The following is a 22,246-nucleotide window of genomic DNA, read 5'->3' as shown; positions in this document are numbered from 1 at the left end:
AGCAGGACATCAAATAGTAACCAAACCCACTACAGGCCCCCTCACCCCATTTTCCTCCTTTCTCTTGTCACAGGGATACTGGAGACCTCATACTGGTTGTCCTGCCTCATTTGAATAGCCACATTCACTTTGTTGCACCATTTGATGCATTTGAGAGAGAATATCATCAGCCTCAAAGGCCAGCAGGCAAATGAAAAGGGATAAATTTTACATGCATGCTTTTGAAAACAGAATTCTCAGCATGCAGTTTGTGAGCAAAGTGATGCGATATTTCTCTTTATGGGAATAACTTCATATCTGATCACCACACACCTCTGTACAAGTAAGCCAGCACAGCTCCCTAATGCAATTCTCTGCTCAGGGACACAGATTTCTCTGGCTTCAGTGACAGCCCTGGACACTGACAGCCACCTGTGACATGAACTGTACACCCCTGAAGAGGAACATGATTAATGTCATTTTCCCCAAGAAATTGCCGTGGTGTTTAGATTAGGAATGAGCCAAATCAAGTAAAATCCTAGAGAAGACAAAGCAATGTGCACCTTTCCTTGAATTAGGATGTCAAATTAAACTGCGTGGTCTTCAGTACAATTCTCCTTTAAAATTCTTTCCCCTAATTCCTCCCCCTCCCAGGCTGATGAAGTTATTAACAGAAGAGATCTTAGGGAAGTAAAATGCTTTTTAGCTCCTTACCAGTTCTCAAGGATGCAAAGATTTTACGCCTCTAATTCAACAGTCCTTAAAAACTATTTGCAGCATGAACCCCACCAGCTACACTGTGATGCTTCCACAAAATCTAAAGCCCAGCTAAAGATAAAGCCCTCTGTCCCCTAGAGGGCTGGCTGGGTATGAGGCACATTCTGTCCACCTCAGTTTGGTTTGCAATAAACATGATGTTCTCCCAGAAGAAGGGGAAAGGAAAAAAAAAAGGGCAAAAAATTCCAAGACAGAGAGCCTCCAAAGAAATGGAATCCAGATGTTGGAGATAACACAGCCCACTAAGAAGCCATAAACAGCTCCTGTTAGAGCACATTTTCACTTCAGCATTTTCAAATGGGTCTTGTTTAATTACTGTGCACTGGGCTCAGCAACAAACCTGCATTTGGCCATGTTTGCTACATTTGGTAATCTTGCTCAGAGCATCTGTTTAGTCCTTTTGCCATGTGAAATCTCCTGTCCTCCCCCCCACCTTGTAACTGCATCTTTTCAATCAGTCCTCTGAGATTTAGTGGCATTTGCTTCCACTGCTCCCCAAAGGGAATCCCTACCAGTTAGGGAGCCAGGTCCTGGCTCAAGATCATGCCTTGCACTCTCACTACATCATCTTACCTGCTCTAAGCTCTCAATGTCTGCACGAAACCCTGAGAACAATGGCACTTCCAAGACAGCCATGTTAGAAGATCCAGAGTGTAGCCATCTTCCAATGAGAAGAAAAAGAGAGAAAGAATGAAAACAAACTCAGTATCAAGATAACAAATGACACATGAACAACTCAGGATGGAGAACAACTGAAACAAACTTCAGAGGAAAATATTAAAAGGATCTGCTCTTCTTTGAAGCACTTCTTGAGAGCCACAGTCTCCTTGGTTTTACAAAATCCTCTTTTCTGCTTTTATTCAACAAAAATTAAGCACAACTCACAGAGGTCAGAGATGCAGATGTCCACGCAAATGGAAGCAGAAAAGCAGAAGGGAGGATGTAGTCTCCTGGGGGGCTGCTTGCCTTATTTTTCAATTAATTACTGAGAAAATGCACTTGGTAAAAAAGGAAATAACCCCTTGGAGTGGAAAAAACTTCTGTTCTTTCCTAAGCAAAGGGCTGTAAATGGATTGTGGTGGAAGAGGAATGTTACTTCCCAGTTCCAGGCAGAGTCATTCAACCCTGGAGTTACGTAAATGGCCATTTCCCACCAGCATGGAATTGACACTTTGCTACTGAGTCAGTGAACTCGCTCTCTAGTTACTAGTGTTAAAGAATTCACTGCCTGTATTGTCCTCTATAATATCAATGGAGAGTCCAAAACCTACTGCAATTCAGACTTGTTGTCACTGAAGAAAAACAACACAGGAAGGGATGGAGAGAAAGTATATTTGGGCCCCTGCAAAAAGATTTCCATTTCCTGCAGCATGGCAGAGGAGTGGACAAGGTAACAAAGCAGCTCCTGCTGATTCCAGAACAATGCTCCTTTTCTCTGCATTCACATACAGTCAGCTCTGAACTATCCCTCCTTGGCAGCTTACCTGTTTACTGTTTACTTGCACCACAAACCCCATGAGCTTGGACCCAGGAGGGCTTATTGGCTCATGCCCAGCACAGAGAAAACATAGGACACAGCTTCTAGCACCAAATCTGCCAGAGCTGAACTGGCTCCTCAGGGCTGCTTGGAGGCCCCCACAGCCAGGGTGGGGTGTGAGCTCTCTGAAGCACTGCAGGGAGCCAGCCTGGGTGTAACACCACACCCCAGCCCATATGCACGCAGTAGCACGGGATGGGCTGTGGACAGACCCAGTTGGCTGTGTGTAAGACAGTTCAGGGCTGACAGTCTCCTACAGACATGAACCTTGTTAATCCCAGTCTAACTCCACGCACCACACTAAAAAAAATCCTATAGTAGCCCTTTATCTGCCTTTTTCCCATTCTGTTAGATATCTCGGCCTTCTACTTCTCATCCAGTTTTCTCTTTAAGTTCTTGAAAGCATCCCAAGGACTTCACTGAGCATAACGACACATAATTACATTCTGAAGAATACCACCAAGCTCAAAATATTCCAGTTGTCATCCTTAGATGCACTCCTCTATTTGCATCACCTAAATAAGATGATGGAGTTAAAAGAGCATCATTACAAGAAGGGGAAGAAAGGGTGTATTTCATTTGCTTTTGTTTTCTTTCCAAGCAATCAATCTCCTCAGACTGGGCTTCCTCTCAAATTTCTGTCTTTGCTTTAGCAATTCCCAGGGCAGAAGTTTCAGAAACAACAACAGAAAGGTTGTGTTGATGCAGGATAAGCTTAGTTACAGGCATCTTCAAGGGATTGACAAGTCTTTATAAGCCTACCTCCCCAGTACAAGCTGCAGCACTTAGGCAAAGGGAGAAGAGGCTGAGAAAGTGCTCTGGTGTTATATACAGCCAGAAGAATGTGGTGTGTTTCCTGTATCAATGAGTGTATCAATATACATGTGCTGATCAGCAAACTAGATTGTCTCTGAGAAACAGGCAGGACATGATGCAGATTGGACTTTCCTACCTAGTGCATGTCTCCAGTATGACTTTGTATTCCCGATGGTCTTGATCTGAAGCTGGGTCATCATCATCCACCAGTGCCCTCTCTCTGTGCAAGGCTTCAGGGCGATTCTCATCTGGAGAGACAGATCGCAGGGGATTTGGAGCTTGAAGGTGCTGCTCTGACTTTGGCTCCTTCAGGTTTACCAGAAGCTGGAAAGCTGGTTTGGCAGTGGGATCAGGTACATTGTAAGTGACATCAATCTGCAGCAGAAAGGAGGGAAAACAAAAACAAATCAGGACAGTTTATTCAACCCCAACATTTCACAGCATCTACAAATGTTCCCTAAAAGCAGCATAAACACCAGATCTCTTCAGAGAGAGGTAATAGCGGGCACAGAGGCAACACAGGCTTTACCACACAGTTACATATAGGTAAGGCTGCACCAGAGCAGATTCACCCTGGTACCATCACATTTACTTCTATAAGTTAAAGCAAGACCATGAGAGAAATTCAAAGTGTAACTTCTTCCTCATAACAAACTGTGATTAAAAATGTAGCAAACAGACTTTGAGTCCAAAGATCATCTGCTCACACACTTTCTCCAGCCCCATAGCAACTTTACCTGCATCAGACAGCAGCCTTCACCTTTGGCACTCACAAACAGCCCCGTTGGAATACTGGGGATCTGGGGAGAATCCACAGTTAAAACACAGACAAGAATGGAAATGAATATCGATTATGGGGGTTATTCTGTACAAAATATCTTTCTGGTTATAAAGGAGACTGCAGAAGTGGAGTGAGTATGGCTTATTCTTTCCAGCCACCTGCATTTAACAATGGCAGAAACAAGCAGCAGCACAAAATAAGCATCAGGCATTAGTTACGGTGAAAAATGCCTTTTGAGTGCTGCCTCCTTCACTTCAGAAGCCATACACAAACCCCCAGAAAGTTCCAAGATCTCAGCATTTAACTTGTGCTTTTACCATTTCTGAACTTACCTGAGTTGTCGTTCAGAACCCAGCTCACATGGACTGCTTTAGAAATTTGGCTACAAGACCACAAGAGCACCTACCACTGCAGTCTGGAGGACTTTTTTATTCATCTTGTTAAGCTCAAATGTCTCCTGGTAGTCTAGATTAGTAGAAGCCAAGGAAATGGTGAGGTTGACTCCTCCAACGTACGAAAGGATAGCATATTCAGCCAGAGCCTGCAGGGCTACACACGTGTCCTAGGGATCAGAATACAGGAACATAGTAAACTTAGAAACAAGCACTGTGCTGTACAGTCATTAGCTTCTGGTAGCAGAATCTTCCTTATTAATTCAGATATGAAAAGAAATAGCAGGTTTTGTTCACTTTTGCTGTCAAAGGCATCCGTAAGGACAAAGTCTAAGCTCCTTTCAAATTATCAATCTGAGAAAGAAGTGGCAAAGAGCACTGGAAAGCCTTAATTCTTACCAGGGCACGGACAGTTACTGTCTAGACTCGAGACACAAACTCTGCATTGACCATTCCTGAATCAATTGATTTCCACAGTTGATTATGCCTGCATCAAAGCTTCCTTTTTTTGCAGGCAGCCCACCTGAGTAGATGAGAATCCTCCAAGTGCATTTCTTTGCTGTGAAAGCCATTTTACTACGGGGAGTGCAGAAGCCACATCTCCTAGGAGCGTGTACGTCAAAAGGGCGTAAGATGTCATTTCTACTTCTGCAGAAACAACTGGAAGGAGGGGTGGAGAAAAACAATAATCAAGATACCATCTAGAAGTAAGAATCTTGGTAGGTCTAGAGCCAGTTCTATGAATATTCATTAACTGGAAAATAAAAAAAGATTAGGAGTCTGTAGAAGTAAACACAGGAAGAGAAAAATGAAGTTAAAAGATGTCCGCAAAATGCATCACCTTCCAAATATATCTCTGCTTGGAACACCAGCTCTTTCCTGCACACAATACATAACCTTCTTTCTACTTGACTGATACTTGATTGCATCCCACAAGTCATTTCTCTCCTATTCCAGTTCTACTTTGCTGCTGCCCCTACTGCATTCCTGTCCTAGAGGTTTTTATATGATAGCCAGTTAGATCCCTCCTGATGCACCTATATCATATTAGAAGAGTCAATGGCTTTAAGTGACTTGAAATTTATAGCATCATTCCCTGTTGTTGTGGCTTTGATAGTTAAAAGTCTAGGAAATCAGCTGAAATGCCAGGGACTGCCAATAAAAGCTGGGGGGACAATCCCTAGATCCATGTGGAAACACAAAACTAAACAGCTCTAAAATTAAAACGTGTTTGACTTCTCTCACATTTCCATTTCAAATGATTCCTCTTGGCTGGAATCCCATATGGCTCTCACCCTCCTGTACCACTCACTGTCTTTATAAAACTGAAGTGAAAAATGCTGAGATAGCTGGGGCTGAAAAGACAGTTCTATCTTGACCACATCTTGCTCTGTCTCATATTTGCTCTTAACTGGTTCTTGCAGCATAATGTTACCTGCCTTTTGTGAGCTCTCATTTCCTCTGGACCCTGCCCTGACTCACTGCCATTTTCAGAACCCCTTGTATTATATAAAGAATTCCCTAGAACACATGCACTTGTTGCCCTTCTGCTGCAGCCCATTCACTCATCTCTGCCTTTGCAGTACAAGTACCTGATTGCAAGAGCCCATCATTAAATCCCATGAAGGTATCTTCATCAGTAACAAGAGTTCCTGTCAAGCTCCAGTGTGTAAAGCCATCTAGAAAAACAGGACAGTGGCATATGTATGTTATTACAGCAGGAGTGCAGCTAAGCCTCTGTAAAGGGGAAGAATCAAATCCCATTTTTGCATTGACTCAAAGAACAGATTCCTGCCCTGAACTGCACTGTCCTTCCTTTTAGATAGGCGTCTCCTGGGCAAGAGGCTCCCTTTGCAATTACAAAGATAACTCAGTGTGACAAATTAGGTAATGCTTGGATTTTGGATTAAAATACACCATCAGTGAATGCAACGTGGTCATATTGATAGGAAAGATGCTGCAGAGCCTCTGGTACATTTGCCTTCTTTCAGCATCAGCTGCATGCATGGAACTAAGGTACCACTTCTACAGAGAATCAGGAAAACTCCTGCCTTACAAAGCCAAATTGTGCTGTGAGGAAGACCTCATCTCATGGGCTTCATCCTCTCCAGTAACTCACATCATTCCAGTTGCAAGGGCTATTTTTTCCTCTAAGAGGACTGGCAGTTCAAGGATTGCCAGGCTGGCCTCAGGAGCACAGTACCTTGTGTAATAGCCATGCTGTTCATCTTCCGCAGCATCGCAGCAGCAGAGGGACTGTGTAGCAGTGTCAGGGCATATGCAGTCAGGGCAGTAGTGTACGGATCTTCTGCTGAATACAAGTTGGACTCTAAGAAGTGTTTTGCTTTGTCAACAGCTGTTCTTTCTTCCTATATTTGGGGGAAAGAGCCCAGACACGTTACTGGCCTCTATATCTCAAAAGTTAGAATCACTTTATTTCTCTTTACAAACCAAAAACACACTAAGAAAGATGCATTTTACTCTCTGCAGAATGAAGCTAACTCTTTCCTTTCCCTAAGGAAAGCAATGCATCACACATTCAAGAAAAAAGGAGCAAACAGCAGAGCAAGAATGATGTAGACTAAGACTGAGTCACATTTATTTCCCCCTAAAGCTGAAGAAATTTCATGCCCCTGCAAGGCAGCAGATGAACAGAGCAGAAGTGAACTCTCTACTGTATGTTTGATTGTGTTCCTGACACTCTGGAGCGTCTAGCAGACGCCAGAGGATAATAAAGGCCAAGGTTCCCAGGGATCCCTGCAGCCAACAAACATGTTTTATTAACTCCCTCAATGACCTCACCATGTAGGAACGTGGCTCTGATAATTTATAGAAACAATTTAATTGGACTTGATGTAATTTAGTTTCCTTTGATTTCCCTGTGGCACTAACCTTCCCCTTCCTCATTTCCTAGCTAAGATCATTAGTAACACTTGCAAATCTCCTCTAGGAAAACCATTTGATCCACATAAACTGCACTTCCAGCAAATAAAAATGCTAGGGCTGTCTTGACACACAGCAGCCCAGAGAGAGCATCACATCACTTCTCAGAGGAGGGGGGAAACTGCTGACAAGGAGGCAGAAAGTTACTCTGTGAGCACTGGAAGATTTTGTAAATATATATATTTTTTAATTTTTAATAAGGTTGAAGGCCTTCCACTCCCACAAGAACTGGGGGTCGGGAGGTATCTGCTTGCAGCAGCAGTATGGTTTCGCTCATCAAGCTCTAGAGGGAAGCCATCAGACGTGCCGAGAGTATCACAGAGTTTAGAATAGATACTGCCCTTTGCACTGGCTGTTTCAAAGGCTCCATCAGCTCAGTGGGTTTTGCCTGAATGAACAATGCTTTTGTCTGACTACAGATCACCGAGACATGCCACAACATCCACTACACCTCCAGCTCTACCTGTGCAGACCTTGCCCACCACCACTCTTTTTTTTTTTCCTGACTTGCTCAGCGCATCTGCACGTGGACACGTTCCCGGTCAGACTGCGAGTGTTCAACTATGGTGTTACCTGAGCATCTCCATCCTAGTGAAATTGCATGCAGGCAAAAATACAACAGAGGAGAGGAGCCCTTTTTAGCATGATTTCTAAGAAGGAATCTCTAGATTCTCTAGTATAACACCAGTTGTACTGGAAAAGATTTCTTTTTCCCTGCTTTAAGAATGATGCAGCGTAATTGCACGTTCCTTTGTAGTTATTACTTTTTCTGTAGTGTTCCTGTTCTGTCTCATTACAAAGAAAAGAAACATTTTTCTCCAGAGTCCTCAATCCAGCACATTACAGGAGTGCAGCTCTCCAAAGAGACTGTAATCTAATAGCAGTAGCATTTTGGCCACTGTAGCAAAGGCAGACCACAAAAGTTTCCTGGATCCCTGAAGCCTGTGCAGCCCTGGATAAACTGCTGTTAGCGCTCAGCTACTTACTTAGAGTTTTTGAGTGTATATATTAGTAAACCACCAGTATCTGCATAGGCTGCAATCACACCTTGAAATCACAAGGCAGAAAACACTTTTTGCAGCCATTTCTGTGAGAGGTTGTGGGTTGAGGTTGCAGGGAAGAGTTTTGCTCTGGTAGAACGATCCTTGAGCTGATGGCTGAAGGATGGGAGATCACCCTGAATAACTTCAGAACAGATTCCTTAACTTTAGAACAATCTCAAGGCTTTCCAACAGCCTCTGTTACCTGGATGCTATCACTCTAGTGAGCACAGAACCTTTGAAATGAACAGCAGAAAAATCAAGTTTAAAAAAAAAGAGAGAATTTGTAGAATATATAGAACATGAGAACGATTTTAACTCAGCTTTTGTTACCTCAGAAGTTACACCTGTTTCCAGAAGAGATGCAACCACATAAGCTGTCAGGGAGATCTTACCATGGATTCCACCCTGGAGGGCAACAAACAGAAACCACTGGGTGAAAACTAGAGATCAGGATGCTGGATAAAAGGACTCTTGAGCAAGACAAAAATTATGTTGTAAAGGAAGCTCTGGCATCATGGACCTTCTTTTGCTTTGCACATAAGAAGTATGAAATTTAGGAGCCCCACCAACGTTATAGCTGCCTTCCCTACAAACAGCCTGAGGACACACTCAATGAACAGAACTTCATACTCCAAGACATGACTCTAAAGTATAAGAATTGACATCTTGGTTTCAATTCCCATGGGACAGCACACAGATACCCAAATTCTCCTGGTTCTCCCTGTACTATTGTAGCCTTTCAAGTGTAATATTCATATTAGGCCATAAGGAAACTGCATCACTTCATGCTTTGAAAATAACTTCAAAAATGCAGTTCTTACAGAATTTTGAGTCTGTAGAGTTTTTACCTGAATGTCCTTATTTAGTATCCTGCCCATAGCAGGAAAAGAACCATCTTCTTTCTGATGCTGGATGATCCAGTCTTTGGCAGCTGTTAGTTCTTTTGGGTCAATGAAAATAAACCCACGAGACTGTGCAAAGGACTTGAGGACAAAAGCTGTGAGCCTGTAAATAGGAATTTATTATCTTTACTGAGAAAACAAATTTAGAAGAATGTATCAGTGAAGGGAAGACGACATTCTTAGAAAGCATCAATATTAAAAGTCTTGTTGGGGAAACACAAAATATTTTTAAAAACCATTGATGGTATAATAAAAGCACTTGAACATTGTCCAAACTTCTGGATAAGAGCAGCATTAAAGGTCAAATTAAATTGAAAAGTGTAACAGGAAGATATATTTGTCTTAGTTATAACACACCCTAAAATTCACTTCCCTTTTATAGATGCTTGTCTGTTACCCAAACTATTAAAGCTTTTAAATTAAGAATCAGCATCCTTATAAATATGGAATTACTTGTAAAGAAAAGAGAGGAGTAAGTTTTCCGATTCTGTTACTGTCTTAACTAAAAATAAAAGAAATCCATTGCTAAAGTCTGAGGCTGTGTTAGGCTTCATACAGAATTAAGACTTAAGAAAACAACAGGAGTGTTTTTGGAATTCTAAACCTCTGACATGCAACAAGTGTGAACTCTGGCCAGCTTTGGAAATTGAATCATTCCATTTACAAGCCTCTAAGGAATGGGAGGGTAGAAAGCATGCTGCCTGGCAGGGGATTTTTCAAGTGTTAAGTAATACTGTGTCACCATATTTTATATCTAGGGACTGGGAGATGCCAGATCAAAGTTTACAATCTTAGAAACAGTGAGGCAGCAGCATCATAGAAGTGGTACTTCCCCTCGGACGAGTTCATGAAGAAAATCAGTTTAAAGCAAAATAAAGACAAATGACAGCACAAGCAAATGAATGAAGACCAGAATCTACTACATCTGAGCCATTACAGTCAACTAACATGCTGATGTGATGTTAATCACATAGGCTGTGGTTTCCTAAGGGGGACATGAGTGAGATGAGCTGATTTTTCAGTTTCTTTCTTTCATGTTTTTTGACTCTGAAAGGTTCTGCACCTCAATTCTCAGGGCATAAATCTGTACCATTCCATTTCATCCATGATGGGATATCAAGCACTTGGGAGAAAGGCTTTGGGGTTTTTGGGGCTGGTTTTGGTGGTGGGTATTTTTTTCCCCCTATCCTGGTAGAAGCCTCCACCACTTCCAGAGACAGCAAGTTTCCCTGTAACATGCTTCAGGTGAAGCTCCAATCCCTAGTGGAATTAGATGCTTAAATGCCCCATGTATTGCTAATTCCAATTCCAGTAGACCAAATACAATCCTAAAGGCCTAAATCCTGGACATACAAGTAGGTGTGACTATCTTAACTGCCCCTCAGTCTTGAAACAACTATAATACACCTACTAGTGTAGTATGAACACTCAGCAGCATTGAAACAGTAAGTCTATGGTCATTGAGTATGATTTCTATTCTCCACTGTGTGTGATACCATGATGGAAGCTGGAAAATTACTCTTCTTTCCTTGCCAATTGTGTATTTTTCCCATTTAGCAAACACTGAATTTTCTAACTCTGTTTTAAATAGCAACTCACCACATGCTCCCCGAGGAATCCCTCTCGCCAAAAGCACTGTATGAACCATCTTGTCTCTTGTAGGTCAGCTGACGCTGGTAGCCTGAAAGTCACAAAAGAATTGGGGGAGTCCAAAAATCCTCACACAGAGAAAAACAAGTATTTCAAGTGAATGAAGACTCAGACCATCTGGCACTAGTGTAAGGGATTCTGCTGCCTGAGGCAACATCTCATTTTGCTGTGAGGGACAGAGCCAGCTCTGTGTACGAACACTGTAGCTTACTCGGAAATCCATTCAGGCAAGCATCTGTAAGACTACAACTCCTGTTAAAAACATGATATCCCTCTGGAAAGATGCAGTATTAAAAGAAAGATGGTTATTTAAGCATACAGCCATTCTCCATCCAGTTTACTGAAAGCACTGTGCAAATGAACATTTCTTTTCCAAGTTGAATGCTGAAAAGAAGAACTCTCTACTGGAATGTCTTTAGAGACTGAAAATAGTCAAAATGCTTTTCCTATTAGGCTTCTCAAACCTGTTTGTCTTACAACCATGAACAGCCCCTCCTAATAAAGGGAACTCCTCTCTATTGAGGAATACAGAACACACCCGTTGGTAAAGCCCACTGGAACCAAACCCTTCAGAATGGGTATTTCTGATATGGAGATGTGTCAAACCTCCAAGAAGACTGTGCCAAAGACAGTGCTTGCTTAATTCTCTGACACAAGTAGACGTTTTCTTCCACATTGCATGGCATTTTTATGGGAATGGATTACTTTTTCATTTCCAGAATGTTTCTTTGGTGATCTCTCCAGATACAGGAAGCTCCACAACCCCTGAGCAAGGGCTGCCCGTGACTCCTACACTTTCTCTGTTGCTCTACAGCTTTTCAATAGTCTTAGGGAATGCTGAAAGAATGGTTTGAAAAATGGGAGGAACAGAGCTCGAGAGATTAATGATGCTCTTGTAGTAAAAACATCTTTGTGTGGGGGTTCTGGGATATATACAAGTATGTGGCAGAAAGCATTAGATTGCTTCTTCTACATAGCCCTCATAATTTACTAGTGAGCACTTCCTCCTTAAATTGTTCCTAAGTGTTCACTTCCAGTGCATCAGATGGACCAATTAACTACTCACATTTTTGTATCAGTCTTATTTCCTCTGTTCTTTCATTGAAACATTCATTTTGAGCTGACTTATGCTTCATTGCTCTTACAGTTATTCTTAGTTGCTTGCTAGGTTGGTAGTGGAACAGACTTTATGCCTCGCTTGCTCCTGAAATTTTCTGGTTCTAAGCACTTCTGTACATGTTTGGGCTCACAGGAGAGGTTCAGCTTTCTAGATTTCCCCTGTTCACCTGCTTTTGTAGCTGGGAAAGTAGAAAAACTACTGCCTAGTTTAGCTAAGGCCACTTCTAAAGACCAAGATATGGAAACTCTTGGGTAGCAGTACTTTCTACAATGGATGACTAAGCGATGAAAAAGTGTTCTGGCTTGGTAAGTCACAGAAGCCTTCAGAATAAGCAAACAGACTTTCCCATCTAAAACCTTATACTTGGCAGGGCTCCAATACACACAGAAAAGTTTAAAGCTCTTGAGTATTTCTTCTATAAGGGTTAATCCCCAGGCAGAGTTTGGAGCCAAAAACCTGGAAGGTTTGCAGATTTGTAAAAAGAAACAAAAGCAAATAATATTGCAAAGGAAACACTGACCTGGACTATGGAAAAACTCCCTTTGTCTTATTGCTATCAGCAAGCACAAAGAATGACAAGTGAAATGCCTTTAGCCAGGCAAAGGAAGCAGCACTGGGCTTTTGCTGCTGAATACAAGAAATAGATCACACATTACACTTAAGATTTATATTTTCAGAGGAGAACCACCTAATCCTGTCACCTCTGATTTCATGGCATGACTATTGTCTGACTCATACACAAGACAACTTTGTCCCTTTGGGTAATTCTTGTTTTTAATGATCACTGAATTCTGACTTGTCCTGAGAATTGTATTTAGTTATAAAACTATTTTGCATGTGGCTCTTCCCAAACAAATGCTGAGAAAAACAGTGCATAAAAAGAGAATGCTTTGAGCTGTTCAGTGAGGTAGGATAGGACACTGAAAGGACAGATAAGAGCCTTTGTCCTATGGCTCTAGATTAACTACTCTGGATACTAAGTTTTGATTTCTGGTACACTGTTACTAAGAAATAGTGTTAAAAAAGGGAAAGTTCAGAGAAGAGACATGTAGTAACTCGAAAGACAACTTATTAATAAGACAAACCCTCTAAATATACAGATTTTTACTAAGTTTAATTCTCCTCAACTTTCTGGAATATTTAAACATAGAAATAAGCTGCCTAAGGGGAAAAAAAGATAAAATATAAAGCAATAAGCACGTAAGCTAGGAGTTATTGAAGGGAAATGCTGGTTACATAGCAAGAGTGAACATCTTGCCATTAAATTCTGTTCACCTGTGAGATTATCCTCCAGGAAACGATGAATCCTTAGCACTTGGGACACTGTTGATTAGAAAGTACAGTGTGATACTAGTGATAAGCTCTCTAACTTACAAGCCTCCTCCCCTCTAGAAATTCTAAGTGTAATGAGTTACCTTGAACAAGGTAATCAGTAGCTTCGCTCTCCACCTCATGACTGAGTTGTTTGGTTTTCTGCAGGTATTTCAGGACAAAAACATTAGGAGCAAAATGGATCATGTTCTGCTCCCCACATCCAAATGGTAATCGCAAAAGATTGTCCAAGTTGTTCAGTGTAGGACCCATCACATCTCCTGTTTGAAAAAGAGGCAGTATGTTCAGTAGCAATGGCTTTACTTCATCTTGATATCTTACAGTTAATATCCACCTTACTACACTGAAGTCTACTAGCTACAGATAGTCATCTTAAAGAAACTAGATCATAAATTGAAAGTCCTTTAAATGTTAAGTCTTAGCCCTTCAAGCTCTTGCTGGGATAAAGAAATTTCACATTTTAGAGTTTGTTGTCCATGACTCCCCAGTTTAGACTCTGACTTTAAACACAGCACAGTTTTTGATTATGAAAGGAATCCTCTGAATTCTAACAGACAGTGACTCTGCAAAGCTGAGGTATCAGATGGTATCAACTCAAACAGGGTTCAAACAAATGACCAAAAATCCCCCAAACAATAATTTGTCCCTGAATTAAGCAGCATACACCTGTGACAACCTATCACTCTCTTAGATGGCATGTATTACTCAAATACTGGTCAGAAGCAAGTAACAACTGGAGTATCTCTTCATATTTGATAACTGGTACCTAGTGATACCTCCTCATAAGTGATACCTATTATTGAAGCCGTAGCTCTTTCTGATCCTGGAATTATGTTGTGGGGAACTCCAAGAGTAAATGCTTCATTGTGATTTTCATCAGTCTCTTCTTTTCTCCAAATTTTAAACTCTCCCATTGACCCCCAGCCTGTGGAAAAGCCAATGTACTTCACCTCAAGCTGTTTGGGGACTGTCCACTCCACAATAATAGACTCATTTAGCACCCGAGTACCATGGCCAACCTGAAAGGAACAAAAAACCATGCAGTTCCAAGAACCCACATGTATGAAGTCAGTCTGCCATGTATCCTTGGACCTAACAACTTCTGTGTGCATCAGAGAACACTGTAGATGGATCAGTACCTTTCTCTTTCCCACCCAGACAACAATCCAAGGAATTTTAATGAGAATTCCAAAGGCTTGACCTCCATAGCTTTCAGCACACTTAGCACCAAAAGCATCAGAGACTGAGGAACTGAGAACATAATTTGGCAAGCTGATATGTTCTGATTAAAACAGCCCAATCAAGACTTACTATAGAAAAAGCAACAGGAATGCAGCTTTCACCTTCCTAAGGAAGCCTAATAGAAATCCGCCACATGTGTGCTCAATCTCTATTTAAGAAAGCAAGAGACTTCCAGACCATTTCATAGATAAATTCAGTACCTGGATAATTCCATTTTTCCAGCTGATCCAGAAGCTGCGGAATTCATCCCAGGAGAGGATACCAGCTGTGTCCCTGCTGGCCACCGGCTCACCCATTTTGCTTATGGAAATCCATGTTTTAGTATTTTGATGTCCACCAATAACAATCTCTGTCATCTCTGCCATGTCATGAGGACCAGAGGACAAGGCCAGGTGAGCATCATTGTGTGCTTTCACAGAGATGTCAAAGTGGGTCATCTGGGCAGGTTTTTGCATGTATTGGTACTCATATTTGTTAGGTGTAGAAATGTGTATTTTCTCTAGTCAGAAAAAGAATGGGATATTGTAAGAATTAGAGTTTAGCTCAAATACTTCAAAACCAACCCATACCTAACTACTAAAGTTTAAACATACTTTTCCTAAGCACATGTTCTTTTTTCCATCCTCTCTTAAACAAACTATAAAAGTACACATGGATGTTTCTTCCCATCTTCTATTTATACTCCCTTCCAATACAGCTGATCCTTCAATTCAAACAGCTGAGCTGGAATTCTTATGAAGTCTGTGAGTGATTTTTCAGTTCTAATCTAGTGGTCAAAAGCATCTCTGTTCAACTACTGGAGTCAACTCTGAGCTATCCAAATCTCAGGCAGAAAGCACATATTTGATTCCAGAAGTGAATTTTAACACATCAACTGCGAATGCAGCACAGTCACAGTTACTGTCCACAGTGCTGAATGCTGAACCTGTTCTGAAAGTAAAGGAATTCAATTGCCATTTCCAGAAATCACTTGGGCAATTAGAGCAAATTCATAATTAGCCAGCCAGGGAAGAAGGACTCTTTATTCAGAAGTTCCTTCTACACCCCAGAACTCATCAATCACACAGAAATGGAAACAAAGGGGTTTATTATTATTTTTCCCCATGAGATGAAGCCATGTATTTCTATTTATAACTAAATCAAACAAACTTAATATCTCATTCAAATCATGAACTTACCATTTGGGCAGAAGAACACACTATAGGTGTATTCTCTGGACAGTCCCTCTGGCTATATAAAGACAGAAATCCATACATAAAAACACAGGGCTTGGATTAGCAGTAACAGCTATTCAGTTTTACTTACAAAACACAGAAACAATATTCTGCTGCTGTACAGTGGTTTATACCCTTAGTTCTTACACTATAGTCCATTAGCTAGAGAGATGCTAACCACAAATCTCACATTGCAGCACATCAGTTAGACGAACAGAGCAAGCTTAGCTGAGAAAATTTCTATCCCGTCTTCTTCTGACCAGTACTGAAGATTCACCAGCAGGAACTCAGAATCCAACAGGCTCTTTCTGTAAATGCACCACTAAAACTGATCATTTCCAAGAATATAAACGTAAATCAACTTGAAGATGCTTATAAACCTGTTCATATACGATTGACTACCTAAAAACTTCCATCATTTGCCCAAGCAGTTACAATTTCTTTTCTGAATTACTACAAATTCCTGTTTTCTTACCTCAATAATAACACTGCTGCGAACATAATCCACTGCCACTGGGGTCCTTCTGTCCAGATAATTGTCCTCTGAGTGCTTGCCATTCTTTAAGGTCTGCATCCCATCCTGACAGCAACTGGTTCCACCATAAGCAAAAGCTTTTGCTAAGAAACAGAAAGGGAAAGAAGCAGAGATTTTGAGATAGGATGATCTTCAGAAATTCAAGTGATGATCTAAACTAATTAGGATACAGTTGATTAACAATATATTGAGTGTTTTGTAATTACAGCTCTCTTATAATCACCTTGATTCCATATTTGAATGGTCCCATCTAAAACTGGACAATATTTGGACAGTCACAGAGCAACAGAGAAACTCTTTCCTAGTTTCTAGTGTAGCACAGTTTTTATAGTGATTATTTGCTTGAAAGAGACACAGAATTTATTATTATTCTCTTTTTAAAAATGGCAACTGATCTTTTCAGGCAGAGGTGACAAGTCCACACCTTCCATGACCACATATCATACAACAGGGAACCTCCTGAAGTGTGTTCAGACCGACTCTTCGGCTCATTACAGTTAGAGAAGCCATTTCTAAGAAACAAATGAGGTTGAAGAGCAAAGTTGGCAGTAAGTGGAATGAATGATTCCACTTTGGGGTATGAAGGCAATAAGAATTTTCTTCTGAAAGAGGAATACAAAGGAACACTTGTAAAAGTCCTTCAAGCAGCAAGCTAATTTTATATCTATACTACCAGTGATGTTGCTCAGTCCAAGCTCATTGAAGGACAAAACGATAGAGGTGGGTTTAGCTTCCCCAGGGGCAACGCACTTCTTTCTTGTCAGATGGTGTTTCCCAGGATGCCCAACAAACTTTATGCCTTTTGGAACAGAAATCTTCACGTGGACCTGTGGAAATATTGGAATGCAAATTTCAGCTGCAAAAACCAACTCACAACCCAAAACTGAAACCCACAAAATGCTTAATAAAAATCATAGCATGCACAGATTATTCATTCTTCAACCCTTCCAGTAATGTATTTGACTGACAGTATTATTTTCAGCTCTGCAATTCTACAAGTAGTTCAGCGTGATACTATTAGAGCTAGACAGATAACGTGTTTGAGAAGAAAACATCTAAGGAGACAGGATTTATTGGAAAAACCCTCTTTCAAAACACACCCTTTCAGTAGCTTTCTGATTCTAAAGGACATTCTCTGTGGTTCAGGACAAGCTTCCCAATTGTCATTCCTACAGTATTCAATATTTGTACTTCTGACGTGTTGCAAGACACTTCAGACTACTACAGTTGTGTCAAGGTAAAAGTAAATAAAGCCATGACATTAATGCATATTGAAAAGCAGTATTTTTATCTGAGCTTATCACTACGTTACCCCTAGACCTTATCTGCTGCAGCCTGTAGATCACTTTAGGAAATTCTGATGATAAACCAGGATTTAGTAACTTAGCAACAGGACTAAAAAGGGCTGTTACCTCTACACAGACAGCTAAGTAGTTGTAGACAGTCAGTGGGATTTTGGTCTGCTCCCCCCGGATGACATGGTACGGCAATGTGAACTCGATGAAGAAAGGTTTAAATGTCTTCAGTTCTGTTTGAGTGGCAATGCCCAACCCCTGCTCCTCAGACAGCCCCACAGCTTCTGTGATCCAGGTAGTGATGGAGTCTGGCACTTCCACGTGCAGCTGTGCTTCTCCAGACACATTGCTGCCAAAGAGAACAGGGAATCACTTGGGTTGCTCAGATTCATGAAATGCTTTTGAATGAAGCTAAAACACATAGACATTTTGGGGAGCTCCCTCCAGATCACAACTTGCTACATAGCATCAGCATCTGCTTTGAACAACAGCTTAGAAAAGGCTCAGTATACACATTTATAAGGAGCAGAACAGCCAGAAGTTGCTTCTGCAAAACACAGTCTAACATACAAATACTTCCTGGATTAAAAGCTTTACAGGCATTTGCAGCCTCATTAGAGAGTCACTTTTCTTAGAGGCAAACGTCTGCACTAAGTCAAGAGAGGAGAAGGAAATAGTCCTGGGTAAAACCAGTTCTGCAATCATTATTTAACAGCTAGTGAAATTAAAGGGATTTTTGTTGGAACCCATTGGAACCCATTATACACCCTTGTATATATTGCTGCACTGCAGACTGCTTGAACATAAAAGCACATGAGAAGTTTTCCAGACACCAAGTTCAGCAACTGCTTATCCAGAGGAGCACATTTTGATTCAGGAACATTGCGGTTGGTTGGTTTTTGGAATGCCTGACTCAGGAAATCTCCAAAACCATCATTTTCTTCCAGTGAGGATTGAAACTAATTATTAAAAATCAGATTTCCATCCTGAGTATTTAGCTTTAACGTGCCCACCACAACAGTATATCATAAACCTGGTATCCTCTCCCATGCTTTTTAATAGTAGAAATTCACTTTTGTTCTGCAGACTTGGCTATTTCCCTGCTGCAAAGAAGCTTTGGCCTTGCCTGGAACAGAAAACATTTCCTCTAAAGTAAAAACAAAAGCTATTTCATGGCTCAACTGGCAAGATGACTGGCAGTTACGAATACACTCTAAGGTTGCTTGCTTTCAAGTTCTTGTTTGTTCCCCAGAGCTCATACACATGCTGCTAGCTATGTAATCTTTTGAGACTAATGTGTTGGCTTGGAAAACGAGAAAGCAAGATCTTCAGAATAAGCTCTGAGTGTCCATTCACAGCATAACATTCTGTCTTTCAACGCTGGGATACAGCCTGATCCACATCCAGGACAGACTGCAGGGTTGTGATCTCACTGCTGGTCCATTGGCACCAATGAAGTGTCTTTACTTTCATCATCTAAAATGAATGGTTTCTAATTTTCAACGAGCTTAAGCTATTGCAACTGGCAGTAAATAGGCAGCATGTCAGGTGCTAGTCTGTGTATTTAAATTACAGTAGGAAAGGGATTAAAATAAGTAGTTTGATAAAATCCTAGAGGTCACTATGCCTTGGAACAGCACTAGGTTCACCAAGCGCTCTGGTCTATGGTTCCCCAGCTCAAACTAGAGTGGAGACCCCGGGAAATACACTTGGCTTGATAGCACCAAGTCATTTTCATTTCTATTAAGCACACTAGTGTCTTAACACTTAGGTCTTCATCCTAACTGGAGTTAGGTAGCTGGTACCTACAATAAACTTCAGCCCTGAAGAGTAAGCAGAAGGGTGTCCTCGCTCCAGAACTGGCAGTATTCCAGTCTGTTTAACCGGACAATTTGTTGCAGCTGATGTTCTTTCCACTGGGATTTCAGCCCATAACCAGCATTAACATTATTTTCACACATGAGGGCGCTTACTCTTCTGGGCAGGGGGCCAAAGTACACACACATTTCCAGCCATTAGACCCTCCAGCCAGGCTCTAGGAATTTTTAGAATTGGTTTGGGAAGTTGACATTAGGCTTTTGTTTCTGGGTTGGGGTTTTTTTTGAGGATTGTATATTATAATTATAAATGGTCCAAGAAAACCAAAAATTCTTCCTGTTCAAGGGAGTGGAAATCAAGGAATGCTCAGTTGTTTCTAATGAAATGAAGTGGAGAAAATGCAATCTGCAACTTTTTATTCCACACTCTCCCACTTATAATTAACTGGCCCAGCTTGCTGAGGCCCAAACAGGCACTTCTGGAATTCTTTGTGTATTTCTCCAAAGCATATTTCATGCTCAATTGAGCAGATTTGAATACACTTGCTGCAAGTTCTTGTCAAATTTAATTTATAATCATTTATTGAGAATGAAGTTTACTTGCAAACCTGGAGAAGCCTTTTAATAATTGCTTCAAATTATCCTGATGTGCTCTTTCTGGAAGAGATTAGTTATCTGTTCATTCAGTTTGTTTTTAGTTCCAATTGTAACCCAGTGGAAAGCATGATTTATTAGGCAGTAAATTAAGGTTACATCAGCTGGAAGAGAAAGAAGGGCTCTGTGCAATTTAAAATAGGATACTCACCAACCCATGGTTAGGCTTTAGCAGCATATACAGAAGCAGCTATTCTGGCTCCATCTCCTCACACACCGCAAACCTATATCCCCACTTGCTCCTCAATAACTTGTTGATACACCATTTCCGTAAGTGAGTAAAACCTGGAAATGTGTTGAACCAAACCACTGCTCCTTTTTTCCCCTGAAGATACTCCTCTGCCCTTGACACCATGGTGAATCATGCATGGGTTGCAGTGTATTCACAACTGGCAGGCTCAACTCTAAGAAGGTGAATACACTTCAAGACCAGATGAAAAGTTAGAAAGAAAGACTCTTGATCAAAGCAGTAATGAAGAAAAGGAACAATAAAGAGAAGTATCAGAGGGTGCCAATGGAACTCCAGTAGGTTTTAAAAAGCTTTGTTTTCTGTAGTTGAAGAGAATACAACTCTCTGGATGTAATTAAAGGAATTCCCTGTCAATACCTGACATTGAGGCAGTGCCAAATCCACGTTTCAGGGAAGAAGGTTCTTTTTCTCTTCTCTGCTCTGCTAAAACAAGAAATAATTCCTTGCCAATGAATTCTTTTAGTAAGACAGTTTTAACAGTAACTGACAGATCATTGTTATCCCCTGAATGCAGCTCACATGACCAACCAAACTCTAGCTAGTATAGATTCATTACAAAGTGAATGGGCATATCATTCTGGACACACACTGTCTTTCCAAATGATCCCATTGTGCACACACACATCAAACAGTCTGAAGACATAAATGAGAATCTAAAGAAATTAGTATAAATAATATTATGTTATTTATGTTGGGTTTTAAGGAAAGAGAGTTTTATGATCCAAATTCTTTCACCAAAAGAAATCAAAAGGAGCTTTTAGCGCATGTAACTTCCCATGAGATCATGACATGGCCTTACTAATAGCAGTTACCCCAACCACTACTTTATATTCCCTCTGTTTCTTCTCTTGGAATCGTCTTGGTCTCTCATATTTTCATAATTGAGTTATTTTTCTACACCTGTGATGCTTCGTTACCCTTTTTCTTAACTAACCTCCAAACCTCCCTCTGCTAAGAGAGGCCACCAGGTGGCTCAGAACCCAAAGGGAGCTGCAGCATCAGCCAGAGTATATTACACTCCCTCATTGCAGTTCTTTCGACCACCAGATGAATGACCAAAACCATGAGCAATGAGCAACTCTGCAAAACCAGGGCCAGCTTGCACATACTGAGAAGCCACAACTCATTCACAGAAAGCAGAGATTCAAGTGATCACTTGGAAGAATATTACTTCACATTTTTCCATAAGCAGTTTAAATTTAATGAAGTAGTCTCAGTTATAAGTTTTGTTGGGTCTATCAGGAGTTTCCTCATGACCCCCTTGTCTAAACCAAGCAACTTCCTGGGGGCATGGAAGTGGAAAAGAGCTGAGAATATAGAAAAAACCAGCTCTGAGTATCATAGACTATATGTATTACAGCAAAAACGTTACCTTGGTGCTATTTTAGAATGCATTGTAGCCACCAATGTCCCCGTATGTGGCTGAAAAGCTGGGACAGCCTCATCTGTGTACATGCCTCCATTCTGTCTGTGGTTTAAGCTGACTATATCAGTCATTACAACCAAGCCAGTTTCCTAAACAATAGAAGTGAAGTCCACAAAACAAAAACAAGCAAGGGGAAAAAAAAAAGAGAAGAAAAGATAAGAGAATTAAAACATGCACCAATAAAAACTTTTTGGACAAGAATCCCCCAAACCTGTGCCAACATTTCCAGGGTAAATTTCAATTGGAACTTGAGGATTTTTTTAAAAACTTAATATAAAAATGTCTGTTAATGTGAAAATATGTAGACACTTCACAGGCAGAAGCTTTATGAGAAAGCTCTTGTTTGCTTGGAAAATGCATGTAAACCAGTATCTAACATTTCTGGGCATATGCAAGTGCCAGGCAGTTACAGGTGAAAAATTATTACACATATTTTTCCCCTAGAACATGACATTACAGCTTTTTACCCTTCTTAAAAGCTTCCAGTGTGTTCTGCTACAGTTAGCAGGCAGCTCTCACATCAGACATCACCAATCCTGCC

General features: G+C 40.9%; 1 protein-coding gene across 1 annotated transcript in view; it reads right to left on the bottom strand.

The window, feature by feature from the left end:
* CPAMD8 (C3 and PZP-like, alpha-2-macroglobulin domain containing 8) overlaps nucleotides 1–22,246 on the bottom strand; it is a gene marked incomplete at its 5' end in the record, with an annotated part of 45,270 nt that overhangs the window by 10,885 nt on the left and 12,139 nt on the right. Inside the window, 19 exons of the mRNA XM_010011841.1 lie at nucleotides 1,330–1,417; nucleotides 3,246–3,484; nucleotides 3,847–3,909; nucleotides 4,297–4,452; nucleotides 4,806–4,942; nucleotides 5,875–5,961; nucleotides 6,486–6,651; nucleotides 8,599–8,673; nucleotides 9,117–9,273; nucleotides 10,770–10,851; nucleotides 13,356–13,532; nucleotides 14,066–14,291; nucleotides 14,715–15,013; nucleotides 15,693–15,744; nucleotides 16,204–16,346; nucleotides 16,937–17,090; nucleotides 17,676–17,907; nucleotides 20,637–20,699; nucleotides 21,652–21,794. Of these exons, the coding sequence (XP_010010143.1) occupies nucleotides 1,330–1,417; nucleotides 3,246–3,484; nucleotides 3,847–3,909; nucleotides 4,297–4,452; nucleotides 4,806–4,942; nucleotides 5,875–5,961; nucleotides 6,486–6,651; nucleotides 8,599–8,673; nucleotides 9,117–9,273; nucleotides 10,770–10,851; nucleotides 13,356–13,532; nucleotides 14,066–14,291; nucleotides 14,715–15,013; nucleotides 15,693–15,744; nucleotides 16,204–16,346; nucleotides 16,937–17,090; nucleotides 17,676–17,907; nucleotides 20,637–20,699; nucleotides 21,652–21,794 (2,739 nt within the window). The remainder of the gene's footprint in view (nucleotides 1–1,329; nucleotides 1,418–3,245; nucleotides 3,485–3,846; nucleotides 3,910–4,296; nucleotides 4,453–4,805; nucleotides 4,943–5,874; nucleotides 5,962–6,485; nucleotides 6,652–8,598; nucleotides 8,674–9,116; nucleotides 9,274–10,769; nucleotides 10,852–13,355; nucleotides 13,533–14,065; nucleotides 14,292–14,714; nucleotides 15,014–15,692; nucleotides 15,745–16,203; nucleotides 16,347–16,936; nucleotides 17,091–17,675; nucleotides 17,908–20,636; nucleotides 20,700–21,651; nucleotides 21,795–22,246) is intronic.

The sequence above is a fragment of the Nestor notabilis genome, unplaced genomic scaffold, assembly GCF_000696875.1.
Source record: "Nestor notabilis isolate BGI_N333 unplaced genomic scaffold, ASM69687v1 scaffold29033, whole genome shotgun sequence".
In the NCBI taxonomy this organism is placed as follows: Eukaryota; Metazoa; Chordata; class Aves; order Psittaciformes; family Psittacidae; genus Nestor; species Nestor notabilis.
Note: the sequence above shows the minus strand (reverse complement) of the source record. Positions and strands in the feature narration are given on the sequence as shown.